The sequence below is a fragment of the Hemicordylus capensis genome, chromosome 3 (assembly GCF_027244095.1).
Source record: "Hemicordylus capensis ecotype Gifberg chromosome 3, rHemCap1.1.pri, whole genome shotgun sequence".
In the NCBI taxonomy this organism is placed as follows: Eukaryota; Metazoa; Chordata; class Lepidosauria; order Squamata; family Cordylidae; genus Hemicordylus; species Hemicordylus capensis.
In genome coordinates this window covers 344,414,266-344,441,712 of record NC_069659.1, presented here as the reverse complement: position 1 = coordinate 344,441,712, position 27,447 = coordinate 344,414,266, and the positions used below count along the sequence as shown (strand labels likewise).

The 27,447-nt window shown below is 43.7% G+C and overlaps 2 protein-coding genes across 7 annotated transcripts in view; one reads left to right on the top strand and one right to left on the bottom strand.

Annotated features, from left to right (window-relative positions):
• Positions 1-17,578, bottom strand: part of SOX2 (SRY-box transcription factor 2) — a 724,618-nt gene extending 707,040 nt beyond the window's left edge. For 2 of the 4 annotated variants that reach the window (XR_008318939.1, XR_008318941.1), the window contains exons 1-2: positions 17,357-17,578; positions 5,574-5,625 (exon numbers count right to left, since the gene is read on the bottom strand). Coding sequence is in view for 1 of the 4 variants with exons in the window: in XM_053306526.1 (XP_053162501.1) it covers positions 5,574-5,625; positions 6,179-6,283 (157 nt within the window). In the remaining 3 variants the exon portion in view is untranslated. Of the gene's footprint in view, positions 1-5,573; positions 5,626-6,178; positions 8,519-17,356 lie in introns of those variants that run through there. The other 2 variants (XR_008318940.1, XM_053306526.1) reach the window with 2 other exon arrangements.
• DNAJC19 (DnaJ heat shock protein family (Hsp40) member C19) lies at positions 264-27,225 on the top strand. Of its 3 annotated transcripts, XM_053306528.1 has the most exons (6): positions 17,698-17,898; positions 20,346-20,397; positions 24,080-24,153; positions 24,935-25,011; positions 25,620-25,690; positions 26,084-27,225. In XM_053306528.1, exons 1-6 carry the CDS (start codon positions 17,896-17,898, stop codon positions 26,152-26,154), a joined length of 348 nt encoding a protein of 115 aa, XP_053162503.1. In that variant the 5' UTR covers positions 17,698-17,895; the 3' UTR covers positions 26,155-27,225. The 3 variants fall into 3 exon arrangements, with proteins under 3 accessions (XP_053162504.1, XP_053162505.1, XP_053162503.1); XM_053306529.1 differs by lacking the exons at positions 17,698-17,898; positions 20,346-20,397 and adding an exon at positions 264-395; XM_053306530.1 differs by lacking the exon at positions 20,346-20,397 and having other exon boundaries at positions 17,694-17,898.
• Positions 27,226-27,447: the final 222 nt, after the last annotated feature.

Here is a 27,447-nt window from a genome sequence, read left to right as displayed (position 1 = left end):
TGTAGCCTTGCCTCATAAGAACTCACTCAATTGCAGTGAGTTCTGTAAATATAAAATAAGATTTCTCTCACAGGGACAAATTAAATATAAGACTGCAGTAGTATTGTGGTGATGTGATTTTAAGGTACTGCCCCTTTAAGAGGTTGAGAGTAAGGAACCAGCTGAAAGGGATCAGAATGTATAAAAGAGAGTTGAAAGTAATGAGAGTTAGTCTTGCTCTTCCTTGACTCACTGCTCTTATGATGTTGTTTGTACTGTCTTGTGAAGACTGCTTATAATAAAGAACATTTATGGCTCTTATTATTGCTTGTGTGTCCTGGATAGAATAAATTGGTGATGAAGTGGGATGGCTTGTTTTGCAATGAATCCACCAGTGCCTTTTCTCCAGAGCCCAGGTGAGCCACCAGTTGCATTTTCTGTCTGGATTTGGATGTTTGAGAATTATTTATTGGCAATAAGGAATGAAGAGATTCCTGAAGCAAGAAAATGTGCTTTATTCCTCCACTGTTTAGGAACAGAAGGTCAACACATCTTATACCCTGCCACTTGCAGATGATAAATATGAGACTGCACTCTCAGTCTTAAACTTCTTTGTGCCAAGAGTGAATGTGGTAGCTAACTGCTATAAACTTTGGCAGTGGGAACAGAAAGGTGGAGAATCTGTACTACAATACATTGCTGCTTTAAGAGACTTGGTAGGCTTTTGTAATTTTGGAGTAATGGCAAATGAAATGATTAGAGACCAACTGATTGAGAAAACATCTGTGTTATGTATTTGAGAACATGAGCTGCTGGAGATAGACTTGACCTTGGAAAAAGCTATAGTGATTGCAACAATTGGAGACAGCTGTGGCAGAAGCTAAAACCATGAGCTTGGATAAAAGGAGTGAAGTAGAAGCTGTGGCTTCTACAGATAGGAGCCATATGATGAAGTCATGTTGAAAGTGTGAAGGAAAGAATAACAGACTGGTTCAACATAACCAAGAAGGACTGAAAGCTTGCTTTTGCTGAGGCTTATTGCAGCATTTGGCAAGTTATAGAGGATGTAGAGAGAACTTGCATTCACATCAAGAACATTTATTGATGTGAAAAGGAAATCTTCAATTGTTGACAAGGAAGTGCTTGCATGTGTGTGGGCTGTTGAAAAATGAATAACTTATTTGCAGAGTCAGATGTTCAAGCTACATACTGATCATAAGCCGTTAATAGCATTATTGATCACAAAAGGAATGAGATGAGCAGGTAGTCATATTGCTAGGTGGTCTGCAAAATTGCTTTCTTTTACTTAAGAGATGGAATATAGACCAGGCAAGGCTGTCCTTGAGGCATGGCAAGCAGGGTGACCACCCCAAGCCCCGCTCTTTTAACACCCATTAGAATTAACTGGAAGGGGGCCCCACACTGTCTGACTTGCCTTGGGCCCTGCACCCTGCCAGGGCTCTCTAAGGATAGCCCTGAGACCAGGAATACATAATATGACAGCTGACTGTTTATCTCAATTGCCTTTGCCATTTTTGGAGGTATTGGTTGATGGGGTGATGAGGAAGTAGTGGCAGTTACCTCCAAGTTTTTTGTATATGTTTTAAACTGGTTTTATGCTATTGTTAACCACCCAGAGATGAAAGTTTGGGGCGGTGTACAAATTTGATAAATAAATAAAATAATGTGCTTATGGCAGTGACACAAGAACAATTTCAGACTGCATGCAGAATGTGTCCAGTTCAGCAGAAGTTGCAGGAATACATGATTGGCAAGTGGCCTAAGTATAAGAGGAGGATTGAGCCAGTATTACTACCTTATTATAGGATTCTGTGCAGGATGAATATGTGCTGCGGGGGGGGGGGGCATACCAACTGCCTGTGCCAGAAAAATTACAGCAAATGTTTCTACAGTTGGCACATGATACTCAAGGAGTGGTGAGAACTAAACAAAGACTGCAGGATTTATATTGGTGGCCAGGAATGGATTCCAAAGTGGAAGCAGCAATAAAAGCATGCACTATTTGCCAGTCACGTGACAAAACAGCAGAAACAAGGGCCAGTGCCACATTACTGGCACATTACAGCCAGTGCCACTTCCAGATGCTGCTTGGGAAAAGGTAGCCATTGATATTGTAGGCCCTTTGGATGTGGCTTCTGTAGGTTGTCAGTATGCAACTACTTTAATTGACTATTATAGTAAATGGCCTGAAGTAGCATTTTCATCACAAGCTACTTCTGTTGTAGTCATAAGATTTCTCTCCAGCATTTTCAGTGGGGAAGGAAACCCTAAAGAGAGGGTCTCTGATAATTGGACTCAATTTATCTCTTTGGAATTCAAAACATTTCTAGCAGAATGTAATATCATATGTAAAACACCTGTATATTACCTCCAAGCAAATGGGGAAAATGAAAGGTTCAACAAAACCTTAAAAGATAGTTTACAAACAGCAAGACTAGAAGGGAAAGTATGGAAGACCTTTATTACTGAACTCTTGCAGGTATATAGAGCTACACATAATGCATTAAATGATGTGGTGTACTGGTTGATTATACCAGTGTGGTACAGTGGTTAGAGTGCTGGACTAGGATTGGGGAGACTGAGTTTGATCCCCATTCAGCCATGATACTTGCTGGGTGACTCTAGGCCAGTCACTTCTCTCTCAGCCTAACCTACTTAACAGGGTTGTTGTGAGAAGGAACTTAACCATGTACACCTCTCTGGGCTCCTTGGAGGAAGAGCAGAATATAAATGTAAAGATAAAATAAAAATTAAAAAAATTAACACAAGTCACCTGCAGAGTTGTTGCATGAGAGAGAGATGTTGACTAAATTGAATGTGGCTGGGGTAATAAAATCAAGATCAGAGATTTGTTCGGAGCAGAATATGAGAAGGGTGGAAAAGAAACGTGTCCAGAGTACATATAGATCAGTCTTGGGAGAACTAAAGCGTGAGAATTCAAATGTGGTTCATATGTACATGTCAAGAAACCAGGAATTGGAGGAAAAGGGAAGAGTAGACTTACAGCTCCTCACAAAGGCACTGAAAGGAATGGAAAGTGTACCTATCAGTTGTCAGATAGGAGCATAGGAAACTGCCATATACTGAGTCAGACCATTGGTCTATCTAGCTCAGTATTGTCTTCACAGACTGGCAGCAGCTTCTCCAAGGTTGAAGGCAGGAATCTCTCTCAGCCCTATCTTGGAGAAGCCAGGGAGGGAACTTGAAACCTTCTGCTCTTCCCAGAGCAGCTTCGCCCCTGAGGGGAATATCTTGCAGTTCTCACACATCAAGTCTCCCATTCAGATGCAACCAGGGCAGACCCTGCTTAGCTATGAGGACAAGTCATGCTTGCTACCACAAGACCAGCTCTCCTCTCCAAGAGTGTGGATGGAAGAGTGTGGAATGTTTCCCATTTGGCTTCTGTGAGTAAGGAGGAAGGTGGTATTTCACAGATAGTGCCCAATAGCTCTGATTCAGTGGCTGGATTTCAATCAAGAGTAGAAGAGGTCCAAATGATCCAAAGGGAAAATGAGCAGGATCAAAAGGAAGGGGAAGCTGAAAGGTGGTCAGTTCGTGCAAGACGCTTACCAGTATGAATCAAGGATTATGTAATGTAAATGTGTGTATTAAGCTTATTTAAGAAGGGGAGAAATGTGGTTGTGTGATTTTAAGGTACTGTCCCTTTAAGTGGTTGAGAGTAAGAAACCAGCTGAAAGGGATCAGTGTTTCTCTAATGCAGGGGTGGGGAACCTTGGCCCTCCAGCTGTTGTTGAACTACAACTCCCATTATCCCCAGCCACAATTATTGTGGCTGGGGATGGTGGGAGTTGTAGTTCAAAAACAGCTGGAGGGCCAAGGTTCCCCACCCCTGATCTAATGTATAAGAGTGGGAGAGTTCCGTGTATAGCAGTTACAGAGCTGTGTGCAGAACATCCACCAGAGGATGGGGGATGTTGTTTCAGCAAAGAGTGGTTCCCAAATGACCCTTGAAGTAGCCCTGCTCTGACTCCTAACTATGCCCCCTTTCCTGTAGGAATTGCCAGAGCTTTAAAGGGCAACAATCTATTCCACAGGCACTGACTCTGGCAAAACTGGGGAGCCTCTACTCCAGCAGGCTGGACATCAGAGGAGTTGACCCCTGAGTCTGAGGATGCAGGCACGGGTGTCTCCTCAGGTCATAGTTTCCCACCTTGACTCATCCCCTGAATTGTTTGCATTCTCCTCTGACTAGGGGGCTTCTAGGCCTGGGGCCATGACAACAGCATTGGGTGTTTGTTTTTACAGCAATTAAATATCAAAAATATCAAGGCATGTCCTCCATGGTACACTTGCTTTATCACATTGGGCCTTGGGAACTTGTTGGAGCACATCTATTCCACCGCAGCAAGTTGTGGATTTTACATTTAATCTGTTTTTGTTTGGCTGCTTGCACGTCCATGCTTTGCATTACCATGTCTGTAGCAATGCAAACAACTGCAGCAAGTTGTGGCAGTGAACAGAAAGTTATCATCACTGCTCTAGTGCTTCACTGAATAACCAGAGCTTTATGCTGTGATACATCTGCCTGCACAGTCCATGTCCTCTTTCTAAGGAGCAACTAAAAACGAATAGAGGGAAATATTAATAATCTTACCTAAATCAGAGCAGCATTGTCTATGACAAGGGCAACTTCTATATATTTTTACTCATTTAAAAGGCCAAATGATTACATTAACCATCAGAAAACATTGTTACCACTTTAACTGCATTTTTCTCTTAACCCATTCTCTGATAACTCTCCCGCCTCCTGCCTTGTGAATCATATTGCACACGTTCTCTCTCTGCACCACTACAGATCTCCTGGAATCCCCTCTCTGTTAATAGCCCCTCTCTTTCCCTACCACCCTCTTAGCCACCCCTCTTCTTCTGTCTCATACAGGGCTCTGTGCAGCCCCATTTATCACCTACCCCCTCCTTATTCTCTCCACATTCCACAGCACACTCTTCTCTCAACATCACTATATGTCTCTACATCCCCCATCTCTGTTTCCCCTTCTCTCTCCATTTTGCTGTTTCTGTTCCCCTACCAACTCCATATCACTAATCCTCCTTGCTTAGCTCAGCAACAGCACACACATTCCCTCTCTCAGCACGCCATACTAGTAAAGAGGACACACACCATGAAGTATAGCTGTTAAAATCTTGAACCAGTTCCATAATGCAGCTGTGAATCCAGAGAGGAGGAGCAATACAGATGTAGGGATGCAAGCATTCTGTCATCCCCATCCACTCACTCACATCTAATGACTTGACCATGGTTTAGATGTCCCCAGAAAGATATGTGAATGGGCAATGGGTATTTCAAATTTCTCTGGCTGATCCCAGATAGAAAGGGAGGGGTGTGTGACTGGCCTGTGGGTCTGATGCTAGGGCCTCACCTATGACATTACATTTCATTTATGCTACATCCTGCACTGCAGCCCAATCAGCACCCTACTCAATAGCAGGCAAAGCTGTAGGATTATCTTAAAAGACATCTGACTTACCAAGCACCATCTTAATCTGGGATAAATGGAGTTAAATGTGGATGGTTTTACCTTTGCCTATCTTACCTTTGCACTGACGACAATATTTTCCTCCAGCTATGTCGCCAACCACCTTCCACTGTTGGAAAAGAAATGATCTAGTGAGACGACATATGTTTATGAACAAGCAAAGAAAACTGCTAGCTAAAGAACTTCTGACAAAAGACCCACAATTACCCTGGCTTGAATAAAACAAAATTTCTCACATGCTAGTGTCCAAAATTCCTATGTTTTCTCACTCCAAAACTTGTTATGAATAACAATCCAAATTATAAAGGTCTTATCGATTTTGAATGACTTGCTGTTACATGAATCCCCCATAAGACCCTGCGAAATAAATAATGGACATAGATGGCATAATATGTGGAAATCCTACTCTATAACATCCTTATCAAATATCAAGGAGGAACACTTCAAAATATGTTGTGATGGCATATTACACCTGTAATTTTTTTTGGGGGGGAACCAATCCTACCCTTTGCCCCCTCTATTGGAAAAGTTTTGGGAAAATTCACACTTTTTTCATTGTTGGAGGACCTGTCCATATGTATTTAAATGTTGGTTAAGGATACATAAGCACATAACGAAAATAATGAATATAGTACTAGAGTTATAACCGCTTGTATACTTACTTGATAATCCTCCAGGGGAAAGGTTGACAGCTTTTTGTAGAGTTGTTCAGTCTTTTGAATACAGCAGCTAAACTTATAATCAATTTTAACTGGAAGAAAAAGCATATATCCCCTGCTAACTGGGCAAAGAGGCACCTTTTAACATGGTGATTCTCTTTATTTAGCAGGGGGAGAGTAACTGGCCCTATCCACCCCCAGGACAGTACCTCCAGTGACTGTTGCTGGTGCCTATCTTACGTTTCTTTTTAGAATGTGAGCATTTTGGGGACAGGGAGCCATCTTATTTGTTATTTCTCTGTGTAAACTGCCTTGAGCCATTTTTGGAAGGGTGGTATAGAAATCAAATAATAATAATAATATCGATTAAATCTACATCTGCTAGACTATCCATTATGATTACGGATAAAGTTTCTTCAGCTCTTAAAATTGACTATCTAAAATATGATGCTTATTTTATACTAGTCTTTCGGGCAGTATGTTGAAGGTAGAGATCCTGTACATAACTCTAATTCCTTAAACTATAGCTACACATGGTAACTGAGAAATTGTTAATATTAATTTGAAAAGGAACTTTTACAATGTACTAATTTTCTTTAGTATACAAACTTTTACTTGGCAGGAATTGTGTTGAATTTACATGTATGAAAATATGGCAAAGTATTGTGTATCAAATACATACTGTTCATTCTTCATTGTTTTGGTCATTGCTCTGTAAAAGAGATTTATCAGGAATTTCATTTTGTGAATCTGGATAAAGCACCCACTTATCTTGAAATGGTTGCTAGGATGCATTCTGCCATTCAGGAATTGTTGGATATTGTGAATGAGAGAATAGTGCAGATGACTTTGTCTAGCTCAGATTACGAGGAGTGGTATATCTAACCCTTTGTGTACTGTTAGAAGGCACAGAACTGCTTTTGAGTGCTGAGGAATTTTTAACAGCCATTAGTAATTTGCTCCAAAGTTATGCAGAAATCTTTGGGGAGGCTACTTTAAGATTATTTGTCCTCGTTTCCCCTCCAGGAGGTGGCAACTCAAGGCCTCTAAAATCTATACCTTATAGTGCCATCATGGGGTGAGGGGAGCAACACCTGGTTGATGTCAATATTCCTAACACCAATCTCTGTTTGCAGGGGGACTTGTGGCTATCATGTCTGAGAACCTTCCTGCTTCAGAAATAATATACAGTGTTAGGAACTTGCATAATCTTGGCTGGTGAGATCAGAAAAAGGTTACTCTCTTTGATGTAGCCTCAATTGAATGGCATTTACAGATCAATAAAGCTGCAGCTCATTGGGGTGAAAAAGGTGGAGGGTGTTTAAACCCCCCAAGCAGAAGTACACTCAAGCATGCTTTATGCTTCTTCACTGTGAACATTATTTATGGGATCAAGAATGTAAAAAGCTTCTTTGGGGCAGGAAACGTTTGTCAAACTTGCCACACTCCATATACACATTCCCATGATTATCTGTTAATGTGGCATTGCCACTTGAGCAAAGTGTGAAAGCAGAAAGTGAGCCAAATACTCAGATGCTCTACATGCAAGCTACAAGGTAGATCCCATGCCTGCTTAGACACATAAACTTGCAGCGGAGCAAAAAGTGGATTGTTCAGTGAGAGAACTTTGTAAGAAGTGTGGGCATTACGTAGAGTTAGAGAGAAACGGGAATGCCAGGGGAAACAGTGCAGAGTCTGTTGGGATTATTGTGGGAACCTTGAAAAACATGAGTGCTTCATGGGGACAATTCAGAAACCTGAAATATCTGTAAAATATGACTGAATGTACTAAAGAAGATGGGATCCATGCTCCTAATTACATTTTTGCAAAAGCATTTCAAGGTGAAAGTCACAAAGCTTCAAAAGTATAGCAAGAAACAATGGCCCTCCACTAGGAAAGGTTGGGAATTTTATGGAGAGTCACATTCACTAGCGACATACACTGTAAGAAGTGTTCCTTCCTGTCTCATAATTCCAGAAGCTATGACTGAATATTGGTTCTAAAACAACTGATAAAAGAAAAGCTTTACTTTACTACACAAGGGGGGAAGTTGCTGTGTATCACAGTCAAAACTGTCCAATAAATAAACAAACAAACAAATAAACAAACAAACAAACAAACAAACAAATAAATAAATAAATAAATCATATAAAAATAAATAAATAATAAAAGCTTAGATCTAAAATGTATAGATTCCCTCTGTCATTTACCAATGGCACTAGCACAATTGTCTAGCCATGTGATTCCAATAGTCCAAAGAGCATTTTCCTCATTTCTTTAAAATGAAAGAAAATCAGAATTATGTGGAGGAGATGCCAAATGTAAAATTCTGTGGTTTTGAATCCATGATGCCCGCTGAAAAAGGGCAGCGTTCCTGGAATGGTATGAACAGAACAAGTCAAACACTTTTGACATGCAGAACGAATTGGCACATTACTGCAGGCAAAATGGAAACATCTTAGAGCAGGCCTGCACAAAATATAGACATGAGCTTCTAGAAGTCACCACACAGATTGTTCCTGTGCAGAAGAGCAAGTGCACTATCCATGAATCTGTGGGGGTTGACCCCTTACAATGTTTCATATGGGCTACCATGTGCTTAAAACTGTTTCACTTCATGTTTCATAAGGAATACCAGATTGCAATACCAGCTCCTGATAATTATCACAGGCAATTTAAAAGATTTTCCACACCTGCTATCCAGAGGTTAGCATACATAGAAGATTAAGAAAAGATTCGCATTCAGCATGCTTTGAAGAGCAGGGGATTTAAAGTCAAGATTCCCCAGGACCTGTAGGGTGTGGAATCAGACGCCCTAGAATATCATTTGGATGGCTATGCTGTCATTGATTACAAAAAAACCAGCCTTTTAAATTAATGGTTGATTTGGGCACAGCTGTCCCAAGTGGTGGTCTCCGCAGGTCTAACACCCCATGCTGGCAAAAACATATGAATTTCTTCAAAATGCCATAGAGGGAAAAGCAGCTATGCTTTAAAAAAAAAAAAGCTGGGTTTTGAAGTCACATCTGTATGGGAACATGAGTGGAAAGAAATGCTCAAAAACAGTGCAGAGTTTCATACGAGCAAAGCAGTTTCCCGAACCTCTGGAACCTAGAGATGCTCTTTTTGTAGGTAGGACCTCTTGGGGTCATTTATATTACAAGGCAGAGATGAGTAGAAAGATTTTTTTTTTTAACAAGTCTTTAACCTTTTATACAAAAAACCAAGCAATTCCCAGTGGGACATCCCAGAATAACATATGAGAACTTCAGACTACTCTCTAACTATTTTGGTATTGTCAAAGTTAAAGTATACCCACTTTGTGGACTCTTCTTTTCCGATTTACCTGTCGAGATGGATGGCAAACTCATGTTTCCTTTGTGCAGGACCTCTGCAAAAGCCATCAAATGGAATCATGAGCCCACAATGATGAGATTGCCTTGGTAAGGACCTGGTGTACGGTAGAGCTTAGCATCGCTGAAGCTAAGGGGTACAGGGTTGCAAAAATCTATGAAGTGTGGCACTTTGAAAAGAAATCTGACAAACTATTTTCACAATATATTAACATGTATCTTCTCCAGAAGGGGGAAGCATCCGGTTTCTCCCAGCACTGTGTGTGTTCAGAGGACAAAGAGAAAGACATTTGTGGTTATGAAACAAAATACGGTGTTCTTTTGCACCATGATCAGATTGCAGCCAACCCTGTAAACCACCAAATTGCCAAGCTGTTTTTAAATTCTTTGTGGGGTAAATTTGCTCAGAGAACAAATCTGCCTAATACCAGTACTGTGAGGGACCTGAGCAAGACTGCTTAAAAACTTCAAGCACAACTAACGTCTTTCTAGCCTCTTTTACTACAGCCTATGCACGTTTAGAACTCTACCACCTGCTAGACAGATTGCAGGATTGCTGTTTATACCATGACACTGAGAGGCTATTCACATACATGTGCAAAGCTGGGCTAAGGGAAAACTAGCCCAGTTTTGCACATGTGTGTGAACTGCTGGGATCAGGACAATCCCAGTGGCACCATGGTGGCAAACCCACCTGTGAAGCCGCCCTCTAAAATGGGGTTAGGAGAGGGAGCGTTTTTTTTTTTAATCATCTGGCAGTTGAAGCTGCCAGATTGAGGGGAGCCCAGGGAGGGGGGTTTCCCATAATGGATTGTGCACTTGGTATTTCTGGGGGCAGAGCAATGCAGGATGACACAGGGCGACATGACCAGGCACCCCGACCCACCATCAGCATCTGGTACTCATCTGGGCGGGCGATCCACCTGCTCAGGAAAGCCTGGAGGATCATCTGCAGGGAGGAAAGCTTTTCTGGGCTTCTTCCCTGCAGACAAGGTAGCCATTTCTCACTTGAAGATTCTGTGATATTTGTGAGCCATGAGGGGCAGTACAACCTGCTGACTGGAGACTTTTTAGGTGAGTTCAAAAAAAAAGTGCCCTCAGATCAGTACATTGCAGAGTTCGTGAGCACAGGCCCTAAATCTTATGGCTACAAGCTGTCTGGGGGAACCACTTGTATAAAAGTCAAGTGAATTACTTTGAATACTGACAATAGTCAGAAGGTTAATTTTGATAGCCGTAATGATTTGGCTTTTACCTACATCTCAGACCTCACCAGGGCCCTGCTTGTGAGATCATGATGGAGCAGAATGGAATCATCAGAAGCAAAAGGTTGAAACAAAGCCTCTAAGGAAAACAGAGGTTTGTGTTTGACTAACAAATTATTACTGAGGGGTTCAAGACTCTGCCTTATGGCTTTTAAATGGATACCTGGTGGCAAAACCCCTTCTCTGTCATTCTAGCAGGTCCTAGTAACTGTGGGGAAAGTTTTTTTGTTTAAAAAAAAAAGTTGGACAATGTACATACTGTATTGTCTCTCGTGCCTGAAAAACCTGTATGCTGTTATGCTGGCAGCCTTTGCACAAGCAAGTACTCTGTAAATATTCATTCATTACATCTGTAGAAGACTTACCTGATAAACTTGATGATGAACTGTTACCCCTCCCCACGTCATAAACCTATTTTCTTGCAATGGATCATCGCATGAAAGCTTTGTGTGAAAACCCAGAAGTAGAAGAGGCCTTCACACAGCAGTATGTACATCACAGGAACCTGAGAATTTTTTTCTCTACACAGAATGTATTCTGCAATGGGAAATCCATGCGCACCATAAGCCTTAATGCTAAATATATGGGCTCTTAAAAATCCTAGGGATAAATTACAGATTGCCACTTCGGCTTGTCAGATTTATTTATTTATTTATTTATTTATTATTTTTAAAAAATTTCTATACCACCCAAAACTTGCATCTCTGGGTGGTTTACAATTAAAATCATTTAAAACATTAAACCAATTTACAATTAAAATCATTTAAAAGATTAAAAACATTTGAAGACCAGTATTAAAATTATTTAAAACTATAAATCTAATTAAAAGCCTGGGTGAATAAGTGTGTCTCCAGTGCCTTTTAAAAAGTTACCAGAGATGGGGAGGCTCTTATTTCAACAGGGAGTGCATTCCAAAGTCCAGGGCTGCAACAGAGAAGGCCCTTTCCTGAGTAGCCACCAGATGAGTTGGCAGCAGCCACAGGGAAACCTCTCCAGATTATCTTAGCAGGTGGTGGGGCTCATGGCTATGAAGATGTTCTCTTAAATACCCGGGGCCTAAGCTGTTTAGGGCTTTATAGGTAATGACCTGCACCTTGTATTTTGTCTGGAAACGTATTGGTAGCCAGTGCAATTCCTTCAACACAGGAGTAATATGGTCTCTCCTAGATGACGCAGAGACCAAGCTGGCTGCTGCGTTCTGAACCAACTGCAGTTTCCAGATTACGTACAAAGGCAGCCCCACATAGAGCGCATTGCAGTAATCCAGCCTAGAGGTTAATGGCAGATGTACCACTGTTTTTGAGGTCATTCATTTCAAGAAACGGATGCAGCTGGTGTATCAGCCGGAGCTGATAAAAAGCACCTCTGGCCACCACTTCAACTTAGGACACCAGGGAGAGGTTTGGATCCAGAAGCACCCCCGGACTACGTACCTGTTCCTTCTGGGGCAGCATGACCTCATCCAGAACCAGCAGGTCAAAATCGTCTCCCGTTTCAATTTTGAAGAACAAGAGACAGCATCTGGAATCTGCCCATAAGGTTGGAGTGGAACCACTGCAAAGCAGTGCCTCCCACCCCCAATCCCCTCAGACATTCCAGAAGGATTCTATGATCAATAGTATCAAAAGCCACCGAGAGATCCAAAAGGACCAACAGAGTCACACTTCCTCTGTCCATTCTCAAGTGGACATCATCCATCAGGCCGACCAAGGCAGTCTCCAGCCCATAGCCCACCTGAAAGCCAGTTTGAAATGGGTCTAGATAATCAGTTTCCTCCAAGCCCACCTGGAGCTGGGAGACTACCACCTTCTCAATCACCTTGCCCAACCAGGAAGTTTGGAGACAGGTCTGTAATTATTTAACTCTGAGGGATCCAAGGCAGGCTTCTTCAGAAGCAGTCTAATGATTGCCTCTTTAAGACAAGGAGGCATCCTGTCCTTCCTCTGAGAAGCATTTATAATCTCTTCCACAACAGCCTCCCTGCAAGATAGTATAAGCCATGTCAGGGAAGGATCAAGAGGGCAGGTGGTAGGCTGCACCATTCCAAGCAACTTGTCCACATCCTCAGGAGTCACAAAGTGAAACTGATCCAGGGTCATCACATAAGAGGAGCTGCTGGACACCTCGGCATCAGACTCTGTAACAATTGTGGAGTTTGAATCCAAGTCGGCCCGAATATGAGTGATTTTGTCCACAAAGAACTCATTAAAAATGTCACCGCGAGTAATAGTTGGTTCCAAGTACTGATTCAAGGGGGAAGGGGCACATATTAGCCCCTTCATGACCCTGAACAACTCCACTGGATGTGAACTTGCCCATAGTCATCATGGCCGCTATGGATGATTTCAGGTTTATTCTGAACCAACCTGGGATTACAAAGGAGCAAGACTAGGCTATGTGGGTGGTTAGCATTGCTTTCCAAGATCAAAGAGCTGGCAGGACAGCCTGAAGGGGAGACAGCAATTAAGTTTCTGATTTCCCTTCCCCTGCAACAGCTTACTGACTGTCAATGTTACTTCTTCTATTCCCCACCACCACTGGAATAGCTGCCCCATAAACAGTGGATACACCCTGTCTCCCATCTCCAGACAGACCCAGACACATTAAAACTCTACGCACCCAAAATTTCAAAAAGAAGCCCAGTTATAATACCCACCCTCCTTTACACACCCACGAGGGATCTTGAGCCAAACAGCTTGGCCCTCACCCTCGTTATCCCCCGAAGTGACTCCCCCAAAGGGGTGACCCCCTTTGGTGTTGCCCTGCTGGTGATGACCCTGCCGGGGGCAGGCCCACCACCACAGGCAGCATTCCTATAAAGCCCAAAGCTGGGCAGATGATCCGAGGAACAGCTGAGTCACCCAGAAGCTGGTCCCAATCCTGCACACACTCCCCACAGATGTTACACAGAGGCAGCAGGCAGCAGCCCCACAGGCAGATTTCCCCAGGGAATGTCAGGTTACATGGAGGCATAAAATGATGCTGCTCACAGCCCTCATGATTATCTGACTGTGGATTTAAATCCTACAACCCCTGAATCCTACAGGCATAGAAGCAGTCTTCCCCCACCTCGACTGGCCTGTAATGTACACCATGACAGGTTATAAAAGGCCCTACCTTTAAACTTTGTTCACATATTGCAGCCTACTCCCAATAATAGGTGAGCTCCTGATCACACCAACCACTGGGGAAGCACGTGCCCTGGCAGGGTGGTTGAGGACTGGAGTGGTGAATCGGCTCAGCATGAAGTTGCATCAATCAGCAGAGCATGTTTTGGCCTGCCTATGTGACCCAATTATGAAGGGCAATGCCATTGCCCCTGGTGAGCTGCCCAGGTAGAGGGCCCTTCTGGTTCAAGAGTTTAGACAGGAAGAGGAGAGCAGGCTGGATCTGAACCAGGAGGAGGGTGCTGGAGTGTCTACTTCTAGTGAGCAGTCCAAACGCAGCAGCAGCAGCACCACCACCACCACCACCACCACCACCACTATTTCCCAGTCCAGCCGTGTGGTGTCTCTGGCAGCACCAACACAGCCAGCACTTCCATCCATTTGTTCCACCCTGTGGGTCAAATAGAGGATGTTTTGGCACCTTGCCAAGGGCAGGGATGCACTGCCTGTGCCCTGCAGCAGTGCCAAGCAGGGCATTGTGCAATTGGTTTGTACATTGTTTGCTAACCTTTTCTCTGAGCACAGCCAGACGAGCACACATGCGCACACACACACCCATGGTCCATTATTAGTGTAGACTGGTGCCCTGACGTGTTAGCCTGGCAGGCTGTCAGCCAGGGCACCGCTCAACCTGAGGCCAACTTACTCCAGACACTTAGAGTGGTCTGATTCTGTGCTTTGCCTGGAATCTGCATTCTAGATGTACATTCAGTCAAAATGTGGTGAAGATTATAGGTTGTTCTACTTTAGCTATGTGGCTGAAAATGAAGAGGACGGTTGTTCTACTTTGTAACTTCTCAGTTACCCCAGCACCGTGATTTCTTTCTGCAAGGAGGGAGGAACTGAACTGGCTGGAGTTGATCAATTAGCTCCAGATAATTGATCTCCAGCCACCTCAACCTTCAGCCTCAGAGGCAAGATGCCTCTAAAATACCAGATCCAGGGGAGAAACAGCAGGTGAAGGGCATGGCATCTTGGCTGTGGGCTTCTCAGAGGCATCTGGCGCGCCACTGTGTGAAATAGGATGCTGGACTAGGTAGGCCTTGGGCCTGATCCAGCAGGGCTATTCTTTATGTTTTTGTGTTTAAAAAGGTCCTGCTGTTGCTTAAGAGTCATAATTGTTTGTCTGGAGAGACATTTGTGGCAGTGATGGAAGTGTGGGCAGCGCACCTGGCACTGTGTGGCTGGCAGAATCTGGGTCAGGGAAAGTGATTCTTTTTTGGACTGTTTTGTGCCGTGTTGGGACGTGGTAGGTGTTCGTGTGTGTGTGTGTGTGTGTGTGTGTGTGTGTGTGCGTGTGTGTGTGAAAGAGAGAGAGAGTTAGAGTGAGAACAGACCATAACTTTATTGGGCATATATACAGCTACAATTATTACAAAAATCTATTAAAGGTAATTGTGATCAGCAAGAAGTTTGTGAGACAGCAAATTTCTGCAGCATGATTATACAGTATGAATGGATTACATTTTATGTCCCTTAGACAGCTGTAGCATGTGACGGAAATATTGTCCATCAAATTATGTTATTCATTCTACTTGATTTGGGAGATTCCCTTATGTTTGCATGTTACCCTATGTTACGGCTGACCTACTGACCCGGGGGGGGGAATTCATTTAAAAAATCACCCGATTGCTTTGCAGGTTGGGTGGTAGTAGCACTCATCATGCCTACCACCCAACCCATTTTGCTGTCCCTAGGAGCTTTCCATGAGAATAATGGGCCGGTTTGAATCCCCATTATTCCCTATGGCAGAACCTATTCGAACCGGTTTGCATCCGGTTCCAATTCAAACCAGACCAGTGGTCGGTTTGATAAAACCAGAACTTGAACCAGCAGCCCCAGTTCAAGACCAGTTCAAATTCAAACCAAACCACCAGTTCCAGTTCTCTGCACACCCCTAATGAATAGTGGTAGTAGTAGCAGCACACACTCCAGTTTGAACGGAACATGTGGCCACAAGTTTTGAGGAAGGCCCTCAGAGGCAATTGGAGGTGGCGCCCCAAAACCTGACCCAAAACCCAAGTTCTGGCACTGGCAGCCTAGCCAGAGAGCCTGAGATGGCCCTCCAAAAATGGCCCTCCAGAGAGCCTGAGCTGGCCAAAAACCTGAGGACTAACAACCCTAGGGGTAAACAGTTTTGATAAGCTGCCAAGAATGAGGTACACCAGTTTTTTCAACATATATATATGACTACAGGCACTGGTATCTTGAAACTGGCTACACATGAATTAGATTTCTACCTTCTTGTTAACTGCTGAATTGAACTGAATTGTAAACTGCCCTGAGCCATTTTTTGGAAGGATAGCAATCGAATGAATGAATTTTTTTTTTAAGTTGTTCTAGTAAGAACTAATCAGACTACACTCCTTTCACTGTTTCTACTACAACTGGACTAAATTTGGTTCAAATCAAGGTCCAAAAGTTAGATCCCTTGCACCTCAAATGCATCCGTTCATGCATACATCATCTTGGATCAGGGTGGACATCATCATAATCTACACCATAGGGGTATCCCTATATGTCCATACAGCTGTAGCAAATTTGGTTCAAAGCAGTTAAGCAGTTCACAAGTTAGCCATCTTGCGACTCAAGAGTTTATGCATCCGCCATCTTGAATCATCTTGAAAAGATGCCGTTGAGGTGTCCTTGTGTGTCTCTCACTGCCACTGTACATAATTTGGTTTAAATCGGTTAGAAAGTCTGCAAATTAGCCTGTCTGCACCTCAGATGTTCACGTGGCCACTATCTTGAATTAGAGTGGATGACATCATCACATACCACACCAAATGGGCATCCCTATGTGTCCCTACAGCTGTAGCAAACTTGGTTCAAATCGGTTAGGCGTTTCACAAGTTAGCCCACTTGTGCCTCCAAGGTTTACACGTCCGCCAGCTTGGAGCAGAGTGGATGGCATCATCACAAACTATGCCGTTGAGGTGTCCCTATGTGTCCCTACAACTGTACCCGATTTGGTCCAAATCGGTTAGGTGGTTCACAAGTTAGCCCACTTGCACCTCAAAAGTTTACCTGTCCGCCATCTTGGATCAGGGTGGATGACATCATCACAAACTACGCCATTGAGATGTCCTTGTGTGTCTCTCACTGCCACTGTACGTAATTTGGTTTAAATTGAGTCCACAAATTAGCCTGTCTGCACCTCAGATGTTCACATGGCCACCATCTTGAATTAGAGTGCATGACATCATCACACACCATGCCAACTGGGCATCCCATTCCCTATGTGTCCCTAGAGCTGTAGCAAATTTGTTTCAAATCGGTTAGGCGTTTCACAAGTTTGCCCACTTGTGCCTCCCAAGTTTACGTGTCTGCCACCTTGGATCAGGGTGGATGACACAATCACAAACTACGCCATAGAGGTGTCCCTATAACTGTACCTGATTTGGTTCATATTGGTCCAGGTGTTGCGAAGTTGATGGGGGGGTGTGGGAGTGGGACGACACAGAGACGGACTCACACACATACATATACACAGCTTGGTGATCTTATAAGCCTACTAGCAACCTACAAGTAGTAAGTAGGCTAAAAGAAGCCCCCGCCCCACCGCCCTTCTCCTCACAACTTTCCCTGCGCGCCAAAGGAGAACAATCCTCCCAGCCTAACCAACAGTGACACGGCCAGCCCTCACACACGCGCGCGCCCGCCCGCTCGTTTTTTCTTAATTCCCTTTCCCGCCTACGCGGCGGGCGGGCGGGCGGGCGGGCGGGGGGGAGAGAAAGAGAGAGGTTTCGTTCTTTTACGTCAGCGGCCGGCGAGGCCTTTCTTTGCTTTACGGCGGGGTGCTGCTACTCGCTCGCGGAGGGCGCTCAAGGTAGCGGAGCGGCGCTGGGGGTCGGGGGTGGGTCATCCGGCGAGCGGGGGCGGATCAGGGCCCACCCCAGCCCACCTGCCTCGGTGGAACAAGCGAGCGGCAGCCATGGTGAGTGCCAGAGGACGAGTGGACACTGAAGCAGGGTCTCCGCTCCGACTCCCTCCCAGAGGGCAGCCTTCGAGCCTCTGCTTGAGACCAGCTGTCCGTCCCCTGCCAGGGGCGGGCGAGAAAGCAGTTTTAGCTAAGCGTGCCATAATGTGTCCTCCCAGTCTGAGGGAGACCCCGGGGGGGAGGATGAGGAGGATGCCCGGGCAGTATGACACGGAAGTAGGCATCAAGCTTACTTGAAGCATGCGTAAGTATGGCGCCCCTCCCATAGGAGTATAGGCCCCATTGAATTCAGTGGGAACTGGTTCAGTGGGGGTGGGGAGGGGCAACTGCCCCCTTCCTCGCCCCCCCCCCCCCGCCCCAGGAACACAGGACAAGCATGCAGCCAAAAAAACACAACAAAACCCCACCCTTTGGTCCCAGTCGATCATCTGGGTGCAATCTCCATTGCGTATAGCGAGGCTTGCCTATAGGAGCATAGGAAGCGGCCATATGCTGAGTCAGACCCTTGGTCTGTCTAGCTCAGTATTGTCTTCACAGATTGGCAGCGGCTTCTCCAAGGTTGCAGGCAGGAATCTCTCTCAGCCCTATCTTTGAGATGCCAGGGAGGGAACTTAGATCCTAGGTGCGCTTCCCAGAGCTGGTCTTGTGGTAGCAAGCGTGAGCAATGGAAGATGTCCCCATAGCTAAGCAGGGTCTGCCCTGGTTGTCTATGAAAGGGAGTCTAGGAGTGTGAGCACTGTAAGATATTCCCCTCTGGGAAGAGCAGAAGGTTTCAAGTTCCCTCCCTGGCTTCTCCAAGATAGGGCTGAGAGAGATTCCTGCCTGCAACCTTGAAGAAGCTGCTGCCAGTCTGTGAAGACAATACTGAGCTAGATGGACCAATGATCTGACTCTGTATATGGCAACCTCATGTGTCCCTATGGTCTCCAGGGCAGACCCTGCTTAGCTAAGGGGACAAGTCATGCTTGCTACCACAAGACCAGCTCTCTTCTCTTGGGGTTTGCACCCAGATGATCAACATAGATTAGAGGGGGTGGAGTTTTGTTCTTGTTTTTTGGCTGCTTGCTTGTCCAGTGTTCCTAGTTCTTCCCTAAGCATTTTACCCTCGCAATCGCCCTGTGAGGTATGTGTGCGTGATTTTGGCTGTCGCCCAGTGAGCTTCATGGCTGAGTGGGTGAGGAACAAGTCAGGCGCATGCATGAAGTTACACAGAAGTCAACCCCACTGTATGGAATGCAGCTAACATAAAGATAGTAACCTTACTTGTATATTTTTCCTTCCTCCAAGGAGCTCACTCAGGGCTGGTTACATAATTCTTCCCTGCCCCAAGGGTGCTCCCCTCCAGAAAAATGGCCTGCCTTCACTACCCGCTTTCTGTTTCAGAAATCTAATATGTGGGACATATTTTGCCCACCCATAAATGTTCTTTGCCCCTTCTTTTTTCCCCCTGGTGCTGCCACTGCTTGTCCCTTCACACTACTCTCCTCACAACAACCCTGTGAGGTAGATTACTATCTCAGTTATCCAGCAGATGTCATGGTTTAATAGCGATTTGAGTCAAATTCTCACCCATCCTAGTCCAACACTCTGAGGTTACACTCCTTGGCTCTCTTCACTGGTAACATGAATTGGATTAACCACTACCCCCGTGCCTTTCAATTTACAGTCATTAACCTCGGCGGCCCCAACATTAGCAACTTCACTTGGGGTTGACTTTATTTTGGTCTCTTTGCTTAAATACTGAAACCTAAAAAGGGATTAGTGGGGGATTTCATCTTTATAAAGTGTTCTACAATCTAAATGATCCTGAGCATGCACCCTATCAGGTGAGAAAGAGGGAGGAAATATTCTGTCTGTATATGAAGATATTGTGTCTGGAGTAGGAACCTAGGCTGCATGGATGGATTGGTCTGTTGTTAGGTACTAGATATGCCAGTTAAATGGAATCTCTGTATTCAAGGCGATGTCTTTTTGAGTGGCAGATAGTGAGGATACACACCAGTGGCTGACCTTGCCTGATTATCTTTATAAGATCAGAAACTAACCTAACAGATACATGTAAACTTCTGAATGACACATAACCCTTGAGAACTTAATGAGAGCTAAATGTAGAACTCAAATGTTGTGTTCTTATAAACAGAACAATAAGTGTATTCATGTATCAGTAATTGCACATATCTATGTTGCATGATTTAACCCCTAGCCCAAAAATAACTGTCAGCAGATACTCCTGTGTATATTTTCAAATGAAAGAAAAGTTTGAAAGCTACCAATTAAGGCACTCTGCAACATGGAAGCAATATGTATCCCTTCCATGTTATGGCAGTTTCAAAATGTGCTTTTCTTTTTATGTTGTAAACCATTTAAGGCCCAGTATTATCTGTACTCAATGCACTGAAATTGCTGCTTCTCCAGTTTATGCTATTGCTTTCTCCATTTTTCAGGCTAGTACTATGATAGCAGTTGGTCTGACAATAGCTGCTGCTGGATACGCAGGTTTGTGTCTGGATTGTATGCTGTATTTCTGACTACTTGAGTAGTGTTGCACTGTAAATTGATGTCACTATAGTACAGTGTTGGGTAGCAAGTTAGTCTCCAAGGGCTACATTGGATGATGACCATGAGTAGAAAAACTGTGGCTAACCTAGGTATTTTAGTATGTGTAGCAATTTTTTCTTTCCTCAAAATATTGATTTCAATTTCTATGTTTTCTGATATCATGGACTCTGGTTAGCTACCAATATTACTTAGGAATGAATATTCAAAACCTAAAACTGTGAGAAGCCTAAACTAGTGTTCCTCAAATTGTTTGAACTTGGGTACTCTTCTAATCTTACTTTGTTTTCTTGTGTCTGCACACACCTTGTATAAGCCATGAGTCTAGTGGGTGAGTGTATGGAGATTCTGGCATGGCATGCATGTGGCTCCTAGACATAACAATCTGTAGCTTGTTGAGAACTGATAATACTGTTACTACATATATACTGCTTTTCATCAAAATTCACAAAGTAATTAAGATTGTTCCCTGTCCCCAAAGGGCTCACAGTGTGAAAATGTTAGTTTGTTAGTTGTGCTATATCCTCTATTCCTTATCCATGCCACCCTCTTTTGCCTAGTAACAGGGCCCTATGACTGCTCTAAGGATTGGCTTAAATGACAGAAATTTAGCAGGTGTTTTTTTCAGTTGCTATTGGCAGAAATCCTGCTTGGATTCAGAGAGAGAGAGAGGGATGGGGGAGGGACTCCCATTCACTGCTTACTTCTGACAAGAGTGAATAAATCATAGTGCCCCCAGCACTTGCAGTTGCCCCAGAGGGTTCTGACTTGGAGATGATAGGGTCCAAGTCATACCATACTTGCTGAATTCTGGCATCCCAAACTTTTATGCTTATACAGTGGTCCCTCTACTTACGAAATTAATCCGTTCCGAATGCACATTTGTAAGTCGAAAAATTCGTAAGTCGAAAAGCGGTTTCCCATAGGAATGCATTGGGAACGGATTAATGCGTTCCGGAGCCTAGAAAAAAGACCCAGACCCCCAGTAAGGCTTGCAAACTGCACAGGAACATTTCTTTTCAAGAATAAACAGGCAGTAAACAGGCAGGCAAGTCAAGGAAACCGCATGTAAAATTTGTAAGTCGAGGAAACCCCATCTAAAAATTTGTAAGTCGAGGAAACCCCATCTAAAAATTTGTAAGTCAAAAAAACCGCATCTAAAACCGGATCTAAAACTGCCGTTTGTAACTCGAAAAATACTTATGTCGAGTAGTTTGTAAGTCGAGGGACCACTGTACATGGTTTCTCAAAGCTGCTTGGTCTTTAGGGATCTAACAGACAGTTCTATAGATGAAGAGCATCTGTCTGTTTCTGCACCTTGAAAATGGTACAAAGATGGTATTTTCAAATAAGAGCCCTCTGCTTAATCTTAAAAATTGTGATGAGACCAGAGGGAACAGTGATCTCAGCATTATGTTGAACACTATACGGTATTATGTTGTACGCTGGATTGCACTTGCATGTAAAAGTAATTATATTTTAATTATCAGCCTGCTGCACTAGTAAATCTTGGTGACCAACTATTATTATTATGCATTTATATCCCGCTCTTTCTCCAAGAAGCCCAGAGCGCTGTACTACATACTTGAGTTTCTTCTCACAACAACCCTGTGAAGTAGGTTAGGCTGAGAGAGAAGTGACTGGCCCAGTCACCCAGCTAGTATCATGGCTGAATGGGGATTTGAACTCTGGTCTCCCTCGTCCTAGGCCAGCACTCTTACCACTGTACCACACTAGCTCAGCAATAGGTCGGAGTAAGAAGGCCTATGGGTCCTCAAGGAGCCTAGAGCATCCATGTGTCAAAGGCACATTACACAACTGAGCGGAGGGGGAGAAGGGAGCAATTTTGACTTTTCTCTCCTCCCTCCTAAAGGGCTTTCCATGTGCAGGAATATGTCCCTGAGGGCTGCACAACCCTCAGGAACATAGTCCTCCAAACAGAAAGGGCTTTTCAAGGAAGAGAAGTGAATTTTTATTTTTATTTTTTTAAACATATTTTTATACCGCCCAAAACTTATGTCTCTGGGCGGTTTACAAGAAAATAAAAACAGAAAGTAAGACATTAGTTAAAACAAAAAGTTTAAAACATTACAAGAATTTAAAAATTTATAAACAATATTTTAAAACAGCATTAAAACCATTAAAACAATATTAATTAAAAGCCTGGGCGAGCAGATGCATCTTTAAAGACTTTTAAAAAGCTGTCAGAGATCGGGAGGCTCTTATTTCATTAGGGAGCGCATTCTAAAGCCTTGGGGCAGCAATGGAGAAGGCCCGTCTCTGAGTGGCCACCAGACGAGCCGGTGGCAAATGCAGATGGACCTCTCCAGATGATCTCAGTGAGCAGTGGGGTTCATGACAAAGAAGATGTTCTCTTAAATACTCAGGGCCCAAGCTGTTTAGGGCTTTATAGGTTATAACCAACACCTTGTATTTTGCCCGGAAACATATCGGCAGCCTGTGTAGCTCCTTCAATACAGGAGTTATATGGTCTCTCCAAGATGACCCAGAGACCAACCTGGCTGCCGCATTCTGGACCGACTGTAGTTTCCGGACTACGTACAAGGGCAGCCCCACATAGAGCGCATTGCAGTAATCCAGTCTGGAGGTTACCAGCAGATGTACCACTGTTTTGAGGTCATTCATCTCAAGAAACGTATGTAGCTGGCATATCAACCGAAGCTGATAGAAGGCACTTCTGGCCACTGCCTCAACCTGGGAGACCAGGGAGAGGCTTGGATCCAGAAACACCCCTAGACTGCGTACCTGTTACTTCTGGGGAAGTGTGACCTCATCCAGAACCGGCAGATCAAAATAGTCTCTTGAGTTCTGAGCCTGCACAATGAGTACCTCCATCTTATCTGGATTCAGTCTCAGTTTGTTATTCCTCATCCAGGCCATCACTGACTCCAGGCAGTCATTTAGGGAGTTTATGCCCACTCCTGATGATGCTGACATGGAGAAATAGATTTGGGTGTCATCAGCATACTGATAGCACCCTGCGCCAAATCTCCTGATGATCTCTCCCAGTGGTTTCATGTAGATGTTAAAAAACATCAGAGACAATATGGAGCCCTGAGGCACACCATACAGAAGTTCAGATTTTGAAGAATAGTCTCCAAGAGACACCATCGGGAACCTGCCTGATAGGTAGGAACAGAACCACTGCAAAGCAGTGCCTCCAACTCCCAACCCCCTCAGACGCTCCAGAAGGATACTATGGTCAATAGTATTGAAAGCCACCCAGAGGTCCAAAAGGACCAACAGAGTCACACTTCCTCTGTCCATTCCCAATTGGACATCATCCATCAGGCCGACCAAGGCAGTCTCCACCCCATAGCCAGCCCGGAGACCAGTTTGAAATGGGTCAAGATAATCAGTTTCCTCCAAGACTGTCTGGAGCTCTCTGTGCCTGCTTGGCTGTGTAGCGTGCTGTTGTCTCAGGGACACTTGAGGCTCCTTGCAGACCTGCAGCCTGTCTTACATTGAACTACTGTGCATCACATTTGCCCCTGATGCTTATCCATTTTCTTCTTTGGATGCAATACTCGTACAGGATTGGCTGCACCTACAGAACTCACAGATCATTATTTAAGTTACTGAATTCTTCATTTCCTTCAAGGTCGTTATGCACTGCAAGCAATGAAGCAAATGGAACCACAAGTAAAACAGGCTCTTCAGTCTCTACCAAAATCTGTGAGTTGGTTTTATTTCATTTTCTACTTAAGTTCATTTTCTTTTGCCTCTCTAGTAATTGTTATCTGACAGTGGCCCCAAACAGCTCAATAAGCACGGTTTTGTGCTTTAACGAAATCTCCAATTCCTCCATCAGAAAACCTATACTTGGTAATTGTAAGGTATGGGAATGAGGCATGTGCAAAAAAACAAATATACATGAGTTTGCTCTCTCAGTTGTGTAGAAATGGTTTGAGAAGTGAGGTTATTAGGGATGGAGAGGCAGAGAAACTGAAAGGTTCTTCACACGAGCAGCCCTACCCAGATAGGCCTGCTTGTGTGGAGCACAGAGATCGGTCCTTATTCCGGCAGTCTTTGCCAGGGTAGCCTGGGTTTTTTACCCATTCACCCCACTTCCCAGCCATATGCACACTTGGACCACCTGCAGCCCGAGTGCACAAAGCCGGGCAGCAAGAGAACGGAGGCTGGGGCAGTGCACTGTAGGATTCCAAAGGACTTCCTCCTCTCCTCTGGCTCTGCTGCTCGCTGTGGCACCACGTGAGTGGCAGTGCTCGTGTGTGGGAAGGCAGGTGAGAGCCTGCCTCCCTGCCAGCCCTCCCCAGCATGGTCAGGAGAACAACCTTTGAGACTACTATCCTGTTTCCTTGCACAGCATTGTCAAATTGAATGGCAACATATTGCATGCTATTTGACACAGTTGCATCAACATTGATGTTTTCTTGCTCCTTGGTGGTGATTTTGCTTATCAGGTTTTTTTTAATACCAATGTACCTTATTTCAGGCCTTCAGTGGTTATTACAGAGGAGGATTTGAATCTAAAATGAGCAAGCGGGAAGCTGCTTTAATATTAGGAGTAAGGTAAAGTTTCTCTTCCAAGTAAAAAAAAAAACAAAAACCAGGGTGTTTTCTAAATATGCAGGTTCTTAGTGACCATCTCTGGGTTACCATGCCTAGTACATTCAGTTTACTCAAATAATGCCATTTTTTCTGTTTTTTAATTTATTTGCTTTTCAGTCTTGTTAAACTAAGTGGGCTGTAACTCAATTCTTAATGTCAGCAAGTGTTTCCAGAGTTCAGGGTTGGTGGTCAACCTCCAAATCACCTAAGTTTGATTCTTTGAGTCTTGTATGCTACAAAGTTCTTAAACAAATGGGTGAGGAGAGAAATTGTCACTATCCATCACACCAAGAAGAGAGTGTGTCAATAATGGGGGCAGGGGAGGAAACATTTTCATCCAACCTTTCATGCAGTTGCAGAAAAATCAGTAGTCCATCTGTAAATCTCCCTTTCTTTTAGACTGCTGGAATGTTATGCTATCTTACATGAATGGGCTGTGGTGGTGCAAATAGGAAAAATCTGTCCTTGTTATGCAAAACAGAAATCTAGCCCTTCCAAATAGTTTGTTAGTGTTTCACATTGTTTGAAGTTTATTAAAAATGGAATTGACCTTGTTTTTAAACTACTAGTCCTACAGCCAATAAAGGGAAAATCAGAGAAGCTCACAGGCGAATCATGCTTTTGAATCACCCTGATAAAGGTAAATAAAAAAAACAAGCTTTCTTTGTTGTAAATGGATTAACATATGCTACTTGCTCATCTAGAATGAGCTAAAGTGTGTGTTGGGGGCGGGAGGATGAGAAGCCCTTTAGGGATTGGCTCATTACTTCCTTATTTAGTTTTTATGCCGCTAATTCTAAAGGGGAAAATAGGGTCATTCCCAATTCAACCGAAAGCCTTATTTTCCCCTTTAGAATTAGTTGGGTGTAGCCCATCTTTACTTAGTTGTCTGACAGAGTGAAGGGTTTTGCCATCATTGAATGCTTTTCCTATGGCTAACTGAAACAGAAGCCTTTATCTCAACAGTGACACAGATGTTATATGAAAGGATGGGACAAATTCTTTTGTGATGTCAGCCATATTTTTTTGCTAGGTGGATCTCCATATGTTGCAGCCAAAATCAATGAAGCTAAAGACTTACTGGAAGGTCAAGCTAAGAAGTGAAAAATTCACCACGTGATCAGTGGTTTAGTGTATATTTTCAAAATAACCAGAGTTAACTATTTTTACTTGATCAAAGATGAAACTGTGGAACGTGCCATGAGGAACTATTTGTATTCCACTACAGAATCTGAACTACAACTTCTACTAGAATAATGAAGGTTGGGGGATAGGTGGGTCAATTTTCATGTCCAGACATGCTCAGTGAAGTGCTGGGTCAGTTTAAAATTAATCAAATATTGATGTGTGAAGTTCATGCTGCTATGATTTAAGATGTTGCAATTGCTAAAATAATGTTAATGACCAAGTCTCAATTGAAAACTGTTTGAGATTTGTCATGTGGCTCTTCTTTGTCCTATACAAGTGCAATTTGAAAAGCTTTGTTTTTCTAACTTGATAAAATGGAGAATCTGTACTGAATTCTGGAACTTGTTGCAGAACTTGTGAGAGCCTCGTTATCTGGATTCACCATCCATGGTTAGGGGTGGCTGGAAATGACTTTGGAGGTAATTTCCAGGAGCCATTTTATGGTGGTTCTTTTAAAAGGCAAAAGCCCCATGATTTTCTGCAGAATTTCAGCGACTTGTCAACTTGTAGGGAAGCATCCTTAAACTCCTGAGGGCCAGTGGAGCATGGTAGGGCACTTTATTTGGCCTGTTTTCTGGTGATTTTTTAAAGTCTGGGAACCTAACTCCCAATTTATATGGACTTTGATACTGCCCCCTGCCTCACAGATAGAGGTTCTCCTGTACTCCTAAAAAGTTTAAATTACCTGAACGTGACATGGTTTCTGGGCAATAAAATTGTTACAGTAATCTTAACTGAAGTACAAGTCTATACAGGTAAGAGTACTTTAGATTGATCCAAATCCAGAGTGATGCAACAGGATACTTGTGTTCCCCACAAGAGATGGGAACAAATGGACCAATCCTCAACCTTTAGAGTATGCCATATTATGTATCATGAAGACAAGTTCTGCAGTCTAATATGAGCAAGCTAATCCTCTGCTCTCGATCTGGATTTTGAAGAACAAAACTTGGAACAGGAATAAAGCAGCCATAAAACAAGGACAAAGCCTTGCAGTTTCTTACTGACTCACTTCACAGCTGAAAAGGCCAGGCATTTTTTTCCTTTTAAACTCAGCATACAAATAGACCAAACGTGTTATCTCACTTAAGAATGCCCACCTCCATTATGAGATATTTGGAAACAGCAATAGAGCTGCAATCAGATTGTGTGTGGTGTGCATTTGCGAGTTTAAACTTGGGGGTGGTGTTAAACCCTTCTCCTGTTTAA